This window comes from Protopterus annectens, chromosome 2.part0 (genome assembly GCF_019279795.1).
Source record: "Protopterus annectens isolate FY-2018-M chromosome 2.part0, PAN1.0, whole genome shotgun sequence".
NCBI lineage: Eukaryota > Metazoa > Chordata > Ceratodontiformes > Protopteridae > Protopterus > Protopterus annectens.
In genome coordinates, this window is record NC_056728.1 from 1,347,703,051 (window position 1) to 1,347,716,813 (window position 13,763).

Here is a 13,763-nt window from a genome sequence, read left to right on the forward strand (position 1 = left end):
CGAGCAGAGTCCCAGAGAAAGAGAGTTGGTGTCAGACCCTGAGATTTTCAGAGCCATCTCTGCCGCTTGTAGTTTCAGCATTAGACAGCTTCCTCAGGGTCTTCAGCCCTTGAAATCAAAAGAACTTCTGATTTGACTAACCTAGGTGTTTTTTCTTTGGTTCCACTGGTTGAGTTGGCTTTCAAGGCTGTGAAGAGGGCCTTGGTCAGGCCAAGATGACTGGTATATGCCCAGAGTTCAGATCCATCCAGATTTCCTCTGAAGACTGCTGGTAGACAGGGACACTTGGATCTTGTTGGCTTACAATTGGGCATTTGAGTCCCATGTCCAATTCCAATATGTCCCCCTCAGGAGTCCCAAGGCATATCCCTCAGAAGAGGACTTGTAAAAGGAAGCATATGGATTCCTCTCCTGAGTCTGTCACCAAAGACGCTGACTTAGGTGAAGGAGAAGTTTCTCCATGGTCTTCTCCAGAAAACATCTCCTTTGGAGATATCCTCAAATTGATGAAACAGAGGGAGGTATGGTCAACAGAAACTCCTCCTTTTGATGAATCAGTGTTTCTCGAAACCTTTGGACTAGAACCTTCAATGTCCTGGGTGATCCTCCCTCCTGATGCCTTAGACAACCTTGTCACGCAGAAAGTCTGGAAGGAGCCTGATGTGGCAGAGCCCATTCCAAAGAAACCAGACAGAATTTTAGTTACTGCTAAAGAATGGAAATTTTAGGCCAAGGGTACCCATGTAGATGCCATGGTTGTAGCAGCAGCTACTAAAAAGGAATAGTCTGAATAGACTTCCTTTATCCATCCCCCTAACAGGGAGTCTAGGGCACTGGACAGAATGGGAAAATTGATGTATGCTTCAGCCACCATTTCTCTTTGTGCACTGAACTACATGGTTCACATGGCACGCTTCCCTAGGGATTTGATAAAGAAACTCTCAAATTACCTGGTGGGTAACTTACCGCTGGTTATCAAAAAACTGAGGATTTCCAGTTGCCTGCCCTACAGTCATCATTAAATGTTGCCATGAGACTGCTATCTAAAACAGCAGATGGTGCAGCCTGAGTATAGGTATTATGATGCGTTGTCATGTCTAGATGTCGCTATGCGACTTTGCTAAATGCTTTAAAACATCCTTCTTAAACACCCCCTATGATGGCTCCACTTTATTTGGAACCAACGTTAAGGATATGCTTTTCAGGAGTGAACAGGATGGTAAAACCTTGTCTTCCATTGGAATCCCTTTTTCAACTCCTCAGAGATCTTTCCCTAGGAATCAGAGAAGGGATAGATAAATGTGGTTCAGAAAAATCTCAATGTTTTCACCAGGATGCTTTTGGGGATAGGCCTCTCAGAGGCAGAGGTGGATGTAATTCCACTGGACGTTGCCCAAGAGGCAGAGGATGTCCACAAAATCAAGGTTTCCATGGATCATTCACAGAGAAACCTTATCAGCATCCCTGAACACTTGCCCAACTGCTGCACTCTAAAGGCAGTCAGGGAATGCTTCTCCTTGCACCCTCTAGTCTGGCAAAATATAACTTCCAATGCTTGGGTGCTAAGGACCATTATCAGAGGTTATAAAGTACCCTTTTTGGAAACCCCAAAAATAAAGCAAATAATTCCCGATACTCCACCAAGTCAGTTGGAATCCACAGCAACAGAATTTCTAAAGTTGCTGGGCAAAAGAGTCATCCAACTAGTCCCCCAAGACCAGCTAGAATCTGGAGTTTATTCAAGGTTCTTTTTAGTGCCAAAATGGCAGGGGACCTAAGACCAGTTTTGGACCTCAGCAATTTGAATCAGTCTGTAACACAGACAAAATTCCAGATGGTCACATTATAGCCCATTCCACCTCTGCTCAGAAAAAAATTTGTATGTGCTCTGTAGATCTCCAGGATGCCTACTGTCATATAAACCCAGCAGCAGTCCAGGAGATTCCTCCATTTCCATTTGGAAGCCAATCATTATCAATTCAGAGTGATGCCATTTGGTCTCAGCACAGCCTCCATGGTGTTCACCAAGATAATGACAGCAGTGACAGACTGTCTCAGGCTACATGGGATCCAAGTATTCCCAGTGGTGGGAGGTTGGCATAATGGTTATGGTGTTTACCTTACAGATGAGGTGCAGAGTTTGATTCTCACTTTGGGTAAGTGGCTAGGTTTAAAATGGCCCACAAGGGCAGTTAGCTTAGTACTAATCTATGAACCTATATCTAGACGATTGCCGTCTAACTCGCTACCTCCAGTCTACTTCTGTCACACCACTTATTCCTGTTTCAACTGTCGACTCACCTGGGCATCTCTATAAACACCAACAAAAGCAAGCTACAGCCTACCCAATTCATACAATTCAAAGGCTGCCACAGACACTGTATATTAGACAGCAAGACTGCCCTCTGTACATGTCAGATCAATCAGATCTGTCACTCTCCAGGTAATGTATCATTCCAGACCCCAGGCTCAACTGATATTACACCTTCTAGGTCTAATGGCTTCCTCCTTTGTGTTGGTTCCTTTAACCAGATATGACATGAAAGTTATACAGTGGATGTTGCCTGTACAGTGGTCTCAGAAACTTCACCTCTTCATTTCAGGGTATGAATCGCGCAGATCTGCAGGGACTGCATTCTGTGGTGGATTTTTGTCCAAGTCCGTTACTCAGGGCATACTCTTCCATCCTACAATACCCCTGTTACTCAGGACATACTCTTCCATCCTACAATACCCAAAACTACAGTGATCACGGATGTCTCCCTTCATGGATGGTGGGGGGGGGGTATTTAGAAGGGAAAACAACCCAAGGATCGTGGTCCAAGATAGAGGCCAACCTTCACATCAGTGTCTTGGAGCTAAGAGCAGTCCTCTTTGCATTGCAGGTGCTTAGGACCATCTACCCAATGATATGATTGCATTCACTCAGACAATTTGTCAGTGGTTTGGTACATCAACAAGCAAGGTGGAATCTGATCGTACCCTTTTTGCCAAGAAGCCACAAGAATCTGGTAATGGGCAATGTCTTCGAACCACTTTCTAGTAGCAATGTTTACACCTGAGAAATCCAACATCTTGACGGAGAAACCAAGCAGAACTGTACTACTTGCCCCACAAGTGGTCTATCAGCAAAACAGTGGCAACAGAGATTTTCAACTGCTAGGGCCAACCTTACTGTGACCACTGTGCTTTGTACCCAAACAACAAATGCAGATGTTACTTTGCCCTCATCCTACCTACATGGACAGTCACTGATAGATGCTCTAGACCATCCTTGGCCCCCCAGATTTCCTTTATGCCTTTTCTGCTATCCTTCTTATTACCAAGTTCATTCAGAAAGCAGTGGAGTGCAAGACCAGGATAATATTCATTGCCCCCTTCTGGCCTTGACAGGTATGATTCCTCTTTCTTTGACCTCATCTAGGTCACCCACCATGGGTTCTGGATCCATTCCTGGGTTTCCTCACACACCTCTCCAGGCTACCTCTACCAGACCTCAAGATCCTAAAGCTAACAGCATGGTTTCTCCACTTCTAATTACTGTCAGAGATGACATGCTTTCATCCACAGTAGTTCAAACCATGTCTTCCTCTCAAAGGAGTTCCACAAAAAAGACTTAAAGAACAAATGGAAGTATTTCTCCATCTGGGCATTGTCCAATGGAATAGACCCCTTTTCAGCAACTCTTCCAAAAATGTTGGAATTTCTTTCAGAACTTTTCATGGTTGGGTCAAGTTATTACACAGTTAAAATACAATTAGCAGCCATTTCAATCTTCCACATAGGTTTCAGCAATGATTCCACTGCATTCCTCAAATTTTCCAAGGCCTTTCTAAGAGGTACCTTTTAATTGAGACCCCCAGTTCATGATCCAGTTTCTACCTGGGATGTCACCATTTTGCTTTAGTCTTTATCCCAAAGGCCCTTTGAACCAGCATCCACAGATATAAAGTTTCTTTCTTGGAAGACTATTTTTCTAGTTGCTATCACCTTTGCCAAATGAGTGTCAGAACTTCAGACACTCTCCTGTAAAGCTTCCTTCCTTCCTTGTCTTTCAAAAAAATGCATCTTTGAGAACAAATCCTTCCTTCTTAAGGTGGCTTCTGAATCGAACTTAAACCAGCAAATTGATTTTCTAGTTTTCTTCCCCAATTTTTCCAACAAAGGTGAACATACATTGCGCACATTAGATGTACACAGACAACTTAGATTCTACCTTCATTGCACCAAGACTGTCAGAAAATCAGATCAATTGTTCATATCTTTCTCCAAGAAAAAGTTGGTGCATTCAGTTTCTAAAATGACCCTCTCTGGCTGGTTAGCAGATTAGTAGATTGCATTTCATTTGTCTGTTATTCATTAGGCATGCCGCTACAATCAAGGCCTAAGGCGCACTCTACAAAGAGCAATGGCAATCTCAATAGCCTTTGCAAAATGAGTTCCTATCAGTGACATATACACAGCAATAACATAGCCCTCATCTCATACCTTTGTGTTTTACTACAAATTAAATGTGCAGTCCAGGACTTGCACATCTTTCAGCTCTGCCATACTCAGGAATATCCTTCCTTAAGCTCACCCAGGTCCCTGTCAGGTAGTTTGGGAATTTGTCCCACACACTGAATCAGAAGAAATATGACAACATCGGATACAAACGTTATGAACTTACCATAACAATAAATCAGTGTTGTCTTCTTTTCATCTGGTTCAACTTTCTTCCCTCCTTCCCCCTACCAAATTGCCGTTGTACTTCTAGGGATCAGCCAGATCTCCTGTAGACCATCTCTGACCCTTTCTAGCTCGTACACTTTATAGTTTTAAATCACAATTGAAGTCTGCTGTTATTATAATATTCATATTTATCACTACAGTCTAAAACCTGATGAAATAAGCTTTCCCTTTCTTTACAATTAGTATAAGCATTTAATGTTATAATTCTGTAAACTTGTTCTTTCCATTTTAAATCTACAATGGTTAATCTTCCATGTTTTGCTAAAGTTACATCTAATATCTTGACTGTATTTGTACAGAATATGGCTATTCCAGAACATCTGTCATTTCCCAAATTCCAGATTAATTTCCTCCCCATAGTCTCTCTGTTTGTAATCTTTCTTCATTTGTTAAAAATCTTGTGCCTTTTAATATAATTGCATCTACATTAGACATAATACACCACTCCAAAATCCCTTTTCTTTTTACAATATTTTTAATACTATTCACATTTACAGAGAGCACTCTAAAAATTCCATTTTCCCTTTTCCTTAGATTCACAGTTTCATAGGTTCATAGCTAATTACTAGGCTATCTGCTTTAATGGGCCAGTCTAAGCTTTGCCAGTTTCCCTCCCAATGGTGATAATCAAGCACTTTATCTTATGTCTTTGAGTCAAACATTTTAACCATGATACCAACCCTAAATCATTAGCTGTGTATATTCTTTTCCATCCATTTCCTTTATTTTTTCTTTTGTACTTGTACCTTTAAATTTTCTTTTTCTGTCTTTTACCCTTTTACCAATAGAATTATTTTTTTCTTTTACTATCTCCCAATTTATGTTTTCTTTGTCACTTATTTCAGAGCCTTCTATGTCCTTTTTATTATTTTTTTCTCATCTATTTTTTTATTTCTACTACTAAAATTTCTCTGTTCATTTTCTTCTCTTTATTTTTCTTTTTTCTTATTCTTATTTTCATGTTTACAATTCAATTCATCCATAAATGTCCAGTTTTTGTTACATTTGTAATGTCAATTCACATTTTTTGCATCATGTCCCATTTCCCCAGAAATATAACATTTTATTTTATCACAGTTACTTATCAAATGTCCTTTTCCACAACAAATGTTTTGGGTTGTCCCCAGTAGTTTACAACACCCCTATTGCCTTCCACATTTATAATCAGTATATGTATAAAATTTTCTCTATTTTTAACACAGTATTACAATCCCATCTGCCAGTCCATAAATCCATTTTATCATAAACTTTTTGCAATGTCCAGTTTTTCCAAATATCCTTTCAAAGTCTCTCTTTCCACTTCTGTTCAAAATTGTACATTAATTTTCTTTTTAGTTTCCCTGTTAAATGCTTTTGTCACATAAATATTCTATGGGTTAGTCTTTTTCATATTCTCCATGAAAATTTTCCATTTAAAAACTGTCACAAAATGTCTCTGTTAATAAGAATAAATGCTCTTACCTTATGTGCTTTTACACCCAGTGGAGTTATTAAATTGTCCCATACTTATATCTGTCCATATCTTTGTCTTCTTAACTTTGAATCCTTGCCACATACTTCTGTGTTTCTGCCTTTTTCTTTTCTGCTACTCCACTTTTGTCTTCTTTTACTTTTTCTGCATATGTTATCTTTTCCATCTCACCACAATTCTTCAGGGTTGTCTCTGCATCCTCCTTTTCTGTTTTCTCTGTAATGTCCCCCCAATAAACGTCTCCTTCATTTTCTGGCTTACTCTGCATCATCATGTTTTTAATTAAATCATACTGCAACCCTCCCAATGGGAGGGTTGTAATTATACAGCCATCATTTGCCGACTCATCTCCATCAAACAGATTTCTTTGAAACATCTCCTCAGATTCCTGCAAGCATTCTCCTGTCCTGATATTGGTTTTCCCTTCCATTACCACTCCGTTATCTCCTTCTGTCTATCCATCTGCCTCCCTGTTTCTCTAGGCTGCTTCTGCTCCTGGAACAGAAAAAGGAAGTATTCATGCAAAATCGGTCCCAGTCAGAACAATGATTAGTAGAGGAAGTTCCCCAGTGCCCATGCCAAGTTTCCCCTATAAGTGCAAATACCACCTCGGGTCTCCCATGAAAAGAAGTTAATAGCCTAGTAAAACTAGTACTGTCAAAAAAAAAGATAAATGAATAAATAAATAAAAATCACAATAGAAATTCAGGTCTTCTAACCCCAGCCCTTTTTCTGGATCTATCAAAGGCATTCAACACAGTCAACTATGAACTTATGAATTATTAAATTCTCTTAACTAAACTCTCTCTCTCTCCCTATGGGGTATCACCCTTCTCAATTAACTGATTTCACATCAACCAACAATATAGATTGCATCACTGCCTCTCCCTAAAACAACCAAAGTGGCTCAAATTAAATAATTCTCTGTTGTACTCACAATTAATTACAACCTTCAAACTAATACATAACCCTGAAAAATCCCATCTCTTCACTCCATCATTCAGCCTTACACTAATAAAGAGACTTGTGCACTCCACTGATAAATTATTACTTTCCATAACTCACCTAATAACAATGCAGGATACTCCCCTGTATTCACACTGCATTTCTAATATATGGATTACCATCCCACTCCTCTTAAGAACAGTCTGCAACCTGAAAAACTTTTAAGTGCCAATTGAAGCAATACCTGATGAATAAATAGATCTGCATCTGCACCACCCCTGCTTAAAGTGGTACTGATATAGATATATAAATTTGTGTCATACCTCTGTGCTGCACAAAACCTAATGTACTGGTATCACAACTATATCCACCTTTATCATCTCATCTCCTTATCTTCCTTTTGCACCCCCCTTACTTTCTTTGGGCTGCTGTAACTCTATCCTATTCGTCCTAGATTGTGAACAAATCTTTATATTAACAAATATTCTTATGTAAAATCTGACAATCTATACACACTGATGATATTGCACTGCATATACTTCCGTGTATTAAAAAATATATTCATATACAACCCATGTAACTGTTATTTTTAATTGAAGCTGTTTGCAATTTATGCAACTGACGCCAAGAATGCTTGACTAATGGAACTGTTGCTCATGAATGAAATTGACTGTAAATGATGAAATAATGCAAATGATGTCCATGTTGTGTGTATAATGGAGCCTTTCTCCCCTGACCGTAGGTGAAAAAGGGCTTTGCTCATTCGAACTTTCTGGGTAAACAAATGCCAATAAATAGTGTGGAACTGAATGACCTGAGGCATATTCCACCCAAAGGGACATGCAGGAAAAACACATTAGAACTTACTGTGTATGTATTAGAGGCTGAAAAGACACTGATCATGAGTAACGTCTTGCCTTCACCAAGAATAATGCCTAGATACCAAGACAAGATAATTGACTTTAACAGTTTGCTAAGTAGTTGGTGCCATTCTAATTGGATCCATTATGTATCAGCCTGGAATGAAATGGTTTCACCAGGGATGGCTTCTGCAAACTGGCTAAAGCCTTTGCTGCCCCCATACTGCCTTTTTTAGGCAACGTCCCTCTTCCGGAGATTCCAGCATAGCAAACTCAATGCTAGGAGTCCAAATAGAAAGATGCCAGAACTTTATTGAAGCCCTACAGCAACTCAAGCACATCCATAATTGTGTAGCTACTGAGACTTGGCTTCAGTGCAGTGAGAGCACTCCTAGCCTGTGTCAGATAAAAATTATCACCAGGCTTAACTTAGAATTCCTAGAGATCCAAATCACCCTCAACAAGCCCGACTGTTACTTCATTACTAGTTAGTGATCCCCATTGGCGTCCCCCAAACATCATGGAAATTAAATTACTTTAATACCATTGAGATATTTAATATCAAATTTAATGCTTTCTTGCTAAGAGAATTCAGTTACCTATATATTGATTGGTACAATTTCACCTTAAAAAGGTATATACTGAGCATTTTCTACACTTTGTTAATGACAATACACTGGACTAAATTGTAAAACTACCTACTAAAGTCTGTAATATTCTTATCATGGTCCTTACCAAACTAGCCCTTACCTGTACCACTCTCTGCATCAATTCAACCTTTTTTAAAATCTGACTACAGTTCGGTCATCTTCTCTGTCATGCCTCGCAGCATCATCCTACCACCAATTGTGACTGTCTTTAAGGCCTTATTGAGGGCAAACCTGCTTCATTTTGTAGAAGACCTACACACAATTCCCAACAATCCCCTACAAATAAACCTAGCTGAGAGGACTGCTTCATTTACTTCTGACTTTTGCCAGCTGCATACAAAATCAGTACCTCCCTGCCTTAAATATAATGCTAAATTCAGAGACATACCTTTCTGGTGCAGGCCTCCTCTTCAGTATTGATAAATTGCATAACAAATGAAAGGAAGTCATGAAAAGTTGTAAGACGTCCGTTACTCTTCCACCTCAGACCTCAAAACTAGACTGACACATGCCTTCAAGGAACTTAAGGGAGCTATTAGAAAATGTAAAACAGAGTACAAGCTTAAGACCACTGCTGATACCAAAAGAAACTGCAAATCTTTCTTCAGTTATGTCAAGAAATTAAGGAATAATGTCCAGCAGTGCATTGAGCTCATCAGTAATAGTACCACACATTCCAGTCCCAAGGGTGTAATTTGTATATTAGCAAACAAATTTAGTACTGACTTTACCACCTAGCAACATTGTTGCCCTTAAAACAAGTCTTAAAATCCTTGTTAAATTGCAAAAATAGCATTGCCATTGGTTCAGACAACATAACAGACTGCATTCTCATCAGTGTTAGTTTTGCACTATCTAAGCCGCTGCATAAATTTACCTTCAGCCTCTCCGAAGGGTTTGTCCCCACTGCCTGGAGAGCAGCCAGTGTGACTGACCTACACAAGTGTGGCTCCTCTACAGATTGAGGTGCTTATGGACCCAACATCCTTACCAGCCTTATATGCAAAGCCATGGAACATTTCATAGCATAACTCATTTATGCAGACATAGATAACTTGTCTAATTTAGACTCCAGTCAGTTTGGTTTGTTGAAGGAAAGATCCTGTCACCAAAACCCAGTAAGCTTGCTTGAAAAATTTACAGATGCTGTGAACAGTGGTCATTCCATACATGCTACTTACTTCAACCTTACCAAGGCATTTGACATTGTCCCCGTGCTAGTATTATTGAAAACTCAGACAACCTTAATGTAAACATGTACATTGGGTACTGGATTGCAAATTGGGTGTCCAACATATTCTAATTTGTGAAAGTTACTGGTACCCTCTCTGAATATAAAATTGTAACTAGAAGAGGTATCTCAGAGGTCAGTGCTGGGCTCTCTCCTGTCTGGCGTTATTTTTATTTATTTATTTTTTTTAACAGACATCCAAGCCAAAATCCCAGAAGTTTGATTGACCAAGTTTACTAATGACTTCAACACAGACACTGATTTTGGCTCATCTACTGACACTAATTGGCTCCAACAAGGAATGGAGTATACACACGCCTGTTGCACTAAAACCAGTCTTAAGCTAAATGCTGAAAAGCGCAGCATAGTAACATTCAGAAAAAAGCTGCTCTCACCTTTTATGTTATTAACTGTACCCCTCTTCAGGCAGACACAGTTATAAAAGACCTGGGTACTTGTGTGGGTCTCTGTCTGTCTGTCTCTCTCTCTCTCTCTCTCTCTGTGTCATTCAGTCGTCACATTTCCACCATAGGAATGAAATCCTGCTATCTGGCCCTGTTAATTTCCTAGGGGGATATCTTCAAGATCCAAACAAGTCTTCCTACAACTCTGCTCTTACCTTACCAGATCCATCATCAAATACAGTGCTCCTCTTTGTAAGTATGTACATATCCAAACATATTACTCTGCTAGAAAGCACCCAAAGATTTCTAGCCACGAATATTAAAGGCCTTAAATCCTTTAATTATCCAGGCAGATTAGTGCTACTCTTGTTATACTTAGAAGCCTACCAGGTGCAGGTCAAATGAAGTACTACTTTAGCTACCTTTAACACTAGTTTAATGATTGGATGGATAGACACAAATTTAAGCCAACATTATTGTATTTGGCTCTGCTCAGTTTGGGAGGTGAGCACTATTAAGTGGTTGAAAAAGGTGGCAGGAACTTTTAAGTGTATCTTCTTAAATGTGCATATGGCCAGGCATGTTATGGCCCCATGCTTGTTTGCCCACTATTGTTCCTGTGTGCCTGTCCCTTTTGTACCTTCTTGTTTCCTATACTGTCAGACTGTTGTGTTCACTTCTGAAACCCCAATGTATGTATGTTCTATAACATTGACTTAGAAGGAATAAGGTAAAAGGCCTCTATGTTAAATACATCTGTTAATCTGATTATAAGTAAGACTGTTTGAATAAGAGGTTTGAGTACTGATTTTGCCATATGTAATATGAAACTGCATAATAAACATTTTAGAGTTAATATTGATGAATCCTGCTGGTACACTCATTAAAGAGAGGTGTGTTTTTCTTCCAGGTCTTGGCTGAAAGTATCACATCTGTCCAGGGTGGTTGTGTTGGAAAAGAGGGTTATGATGAAGTAGTAACAGCTACATATACAGGTATGGAACCTCCCTACTTACTTTGATGTGAGTACTTGGAGAGGATTTTTTTTATAACAGTGGTCAACATATAAGTACTGCAGATAGTGGTAAAACTTCTTATCTTCAGATACGAAGTGTTGTGTATTAACACAAACTTACTTGAATATGAGAACTGTCACTTTCATTGTCGGTACTTCACACTGGAAGCTCTGTGATACAAGTGTGGTAATAGTAGTTCCATGTCTATGGTAAGAACAGCTAGCATACCCTTTAGTGTATTCATTTTATCTCTCCTCCATACAACTGCCTTCTGTAGACAGACACATGGGAAATTCCATAATGTTTTTGCTGCTGAAGTTTAGTTTTTATTATTACTACACTAACTTTATTTTTTTCAGTTACCCAGATCCCTGTATGCAATATTTATGAGTAGTAATATTTAATCATCCCATCACAGCAGGATGCATATAAAAAATAATTAATGTCTGTTAGAAGAGCGAACTAGTCCTACCATTTTTCTAGCACACCTAACTCTCCAACATTACATTTTGTTGAGCTGTACTCTGCGGAAGTCCCTGAATGTAACGTTTCCAGCAATGGACTCTGAAAAAGTAAATCTGCACACTTTGTGATGGATGGCAGTTCTGTCCTTCACTATTTACATCTTGATTGTACTACTTTTGTAGACAATGCATTGTGTAAATTGTACATTTCTGAAAGATATGACATTTATATGACAGAAGTAAAATACACCTGATACCTACAGTGATGTCTGAACGTCTTCACCTTTTTAACTTTTACTATTATCTGAGCCTCTATTCACTTAACTCAGAATGCATGTTCCATTGCCACATCTGTTTCACATTTTTCTATCTGTTCACACAGCAGACATAAAAAAAAAATCTTTCTCTTTTTTCCGTCTTTCTTCTTAACTTGACTCATTATTTCATATCTTCTACTTTTAATTCATTCTTTACCAGCCATTTCTTCTTACAGTTGCAGTTCACCTACTCTGACCATTCCACTTACTACTTAAGCACATGCATCCCACTTTGCTTTAAAGTTCTCCCTCATATCTTGTTACCAAACACCCCTCATTTCCAACAAATGTGCTTTATAGTCACAGTACTGCTAATACTTAGTTCCTTGTGAACATGAATAATAAATACATGTTAGTATATAATGTTGCAGTTGTAGTCATAATATTATTTATGATCTGCTTATATTGTGCAGTTTTGTCTTTAATAACTGATAGTGAATTCTTAATTGATTGTGGAACTTTTGTCACTTTGATGCACATCATTGTGCAAACATTTGTTTTCTTTTGTCAAATAGGTATACCCACTAGGCTTATAGCCTGTTTTCAGGGGAGACCCGAAGCAATATTTTATATGAGCTATGCAACAGGAAACCGGCTTTTTACAAATATGTAAAACTGAATATAGAATGTTAAACCTTTAAATTTAACACAAAAATGCAAAAATAAGACTAAAACATATTAAAAACAAATTGTATAATTTGATTATTTTGTATTCAGAAGTGTATGTGTTGTGCTGCTCACCAGTAACATTAAAACTAAATGTATTAATTCCAAATTTCAAAGACATGCTACCTTGGAAATAAATAGAATACCTGGTTTGGTAGCAGTCCAAGCATTCAGCTTAATTCAAGGTAGTACACCATCAGAATCTGCATATATAATTTGAGGTATATCAGGGTGTAATATATGTGTCTTCTTCTTCTTCTTTCGGCTTTTTCACGGTTAGGGGTCGCCACAGCGGATCACCTGTCTGCTCCTGATTGGAGTGGAGTTTTACGGTGTCGAGTTGCCAGCCCGGCATCCAACCTTTCACAGAAGGCGCACACACTCACACCTAGGGCCAATGTAAAGTGTCCAATCCATCTGCAGCATGTCTTTGGGATGTGGGAGGAAACCGGAGCACCCAGAGGAAACCCACGCGACCACTGGGAGGACATGCAGACTCCACACAGAAGGCATCCCAGCCGAGGATTGAGCCAGAGAACCTTTTGCTGTGAGGTGGCAATAATAACCGCTGCACCACCACGGCCGCCCAGGGTGTAATATATGTGTACGGCGTTAAAAGATTTGACATTGTTAGCCATTGTCTGAGCTCAGAATGTTCATTATGTGGGCATCTGGCATCCTATATTCCTAGTACATTATGATATGTATGCTGATGAAGTTGGCTACTTGCAATCTGCATTTGTCTCTTTATTTAAGCAATCCTTTAAAAAAAAAACACCTTCATTGAATTATCACTTAAGACATGGGCACATGTACATTAATAGAATAAAAACATAGTAACATTTTTTATGTACATACATTATACATTGCATATGTTCCTTTTCTTCCTGTGCAACTGTCACTTAGTCCAGCATTACATAAATTGGTCAATTCCTGCCGTGCCTTAAAATGCACTACTCTTCCTGAACATTATTTTGCATATGCTGTTCCCACACATTTGATTAATTT

The 13,763-nt window shown here is 39.0% G+C and overlaps 1 protein-coding gene across 1 annotated transcript in view; it reads left to right on the plus strand.

Annotated features, from left to right (window-relative positions):
- The window catches only part of BBS7 (Bardet-Biedl syndrome 7), a 1,778,061-nt gene that overhangs the window by 947,406 nt on the left and 816,892 nt on the right, over positions 1–13,763 (plus strand). The window contains exon 9 of the mRNA XM_044061529.1: positions 11,203–11,287. Within this exon, the coding sequence (XP_043917464.1) occupies positions 11,203–11,287 (85 nt within the window). The remainder of the gene's footprint in view (positions 1–11,202; positions 11,288–13,763) is intronic.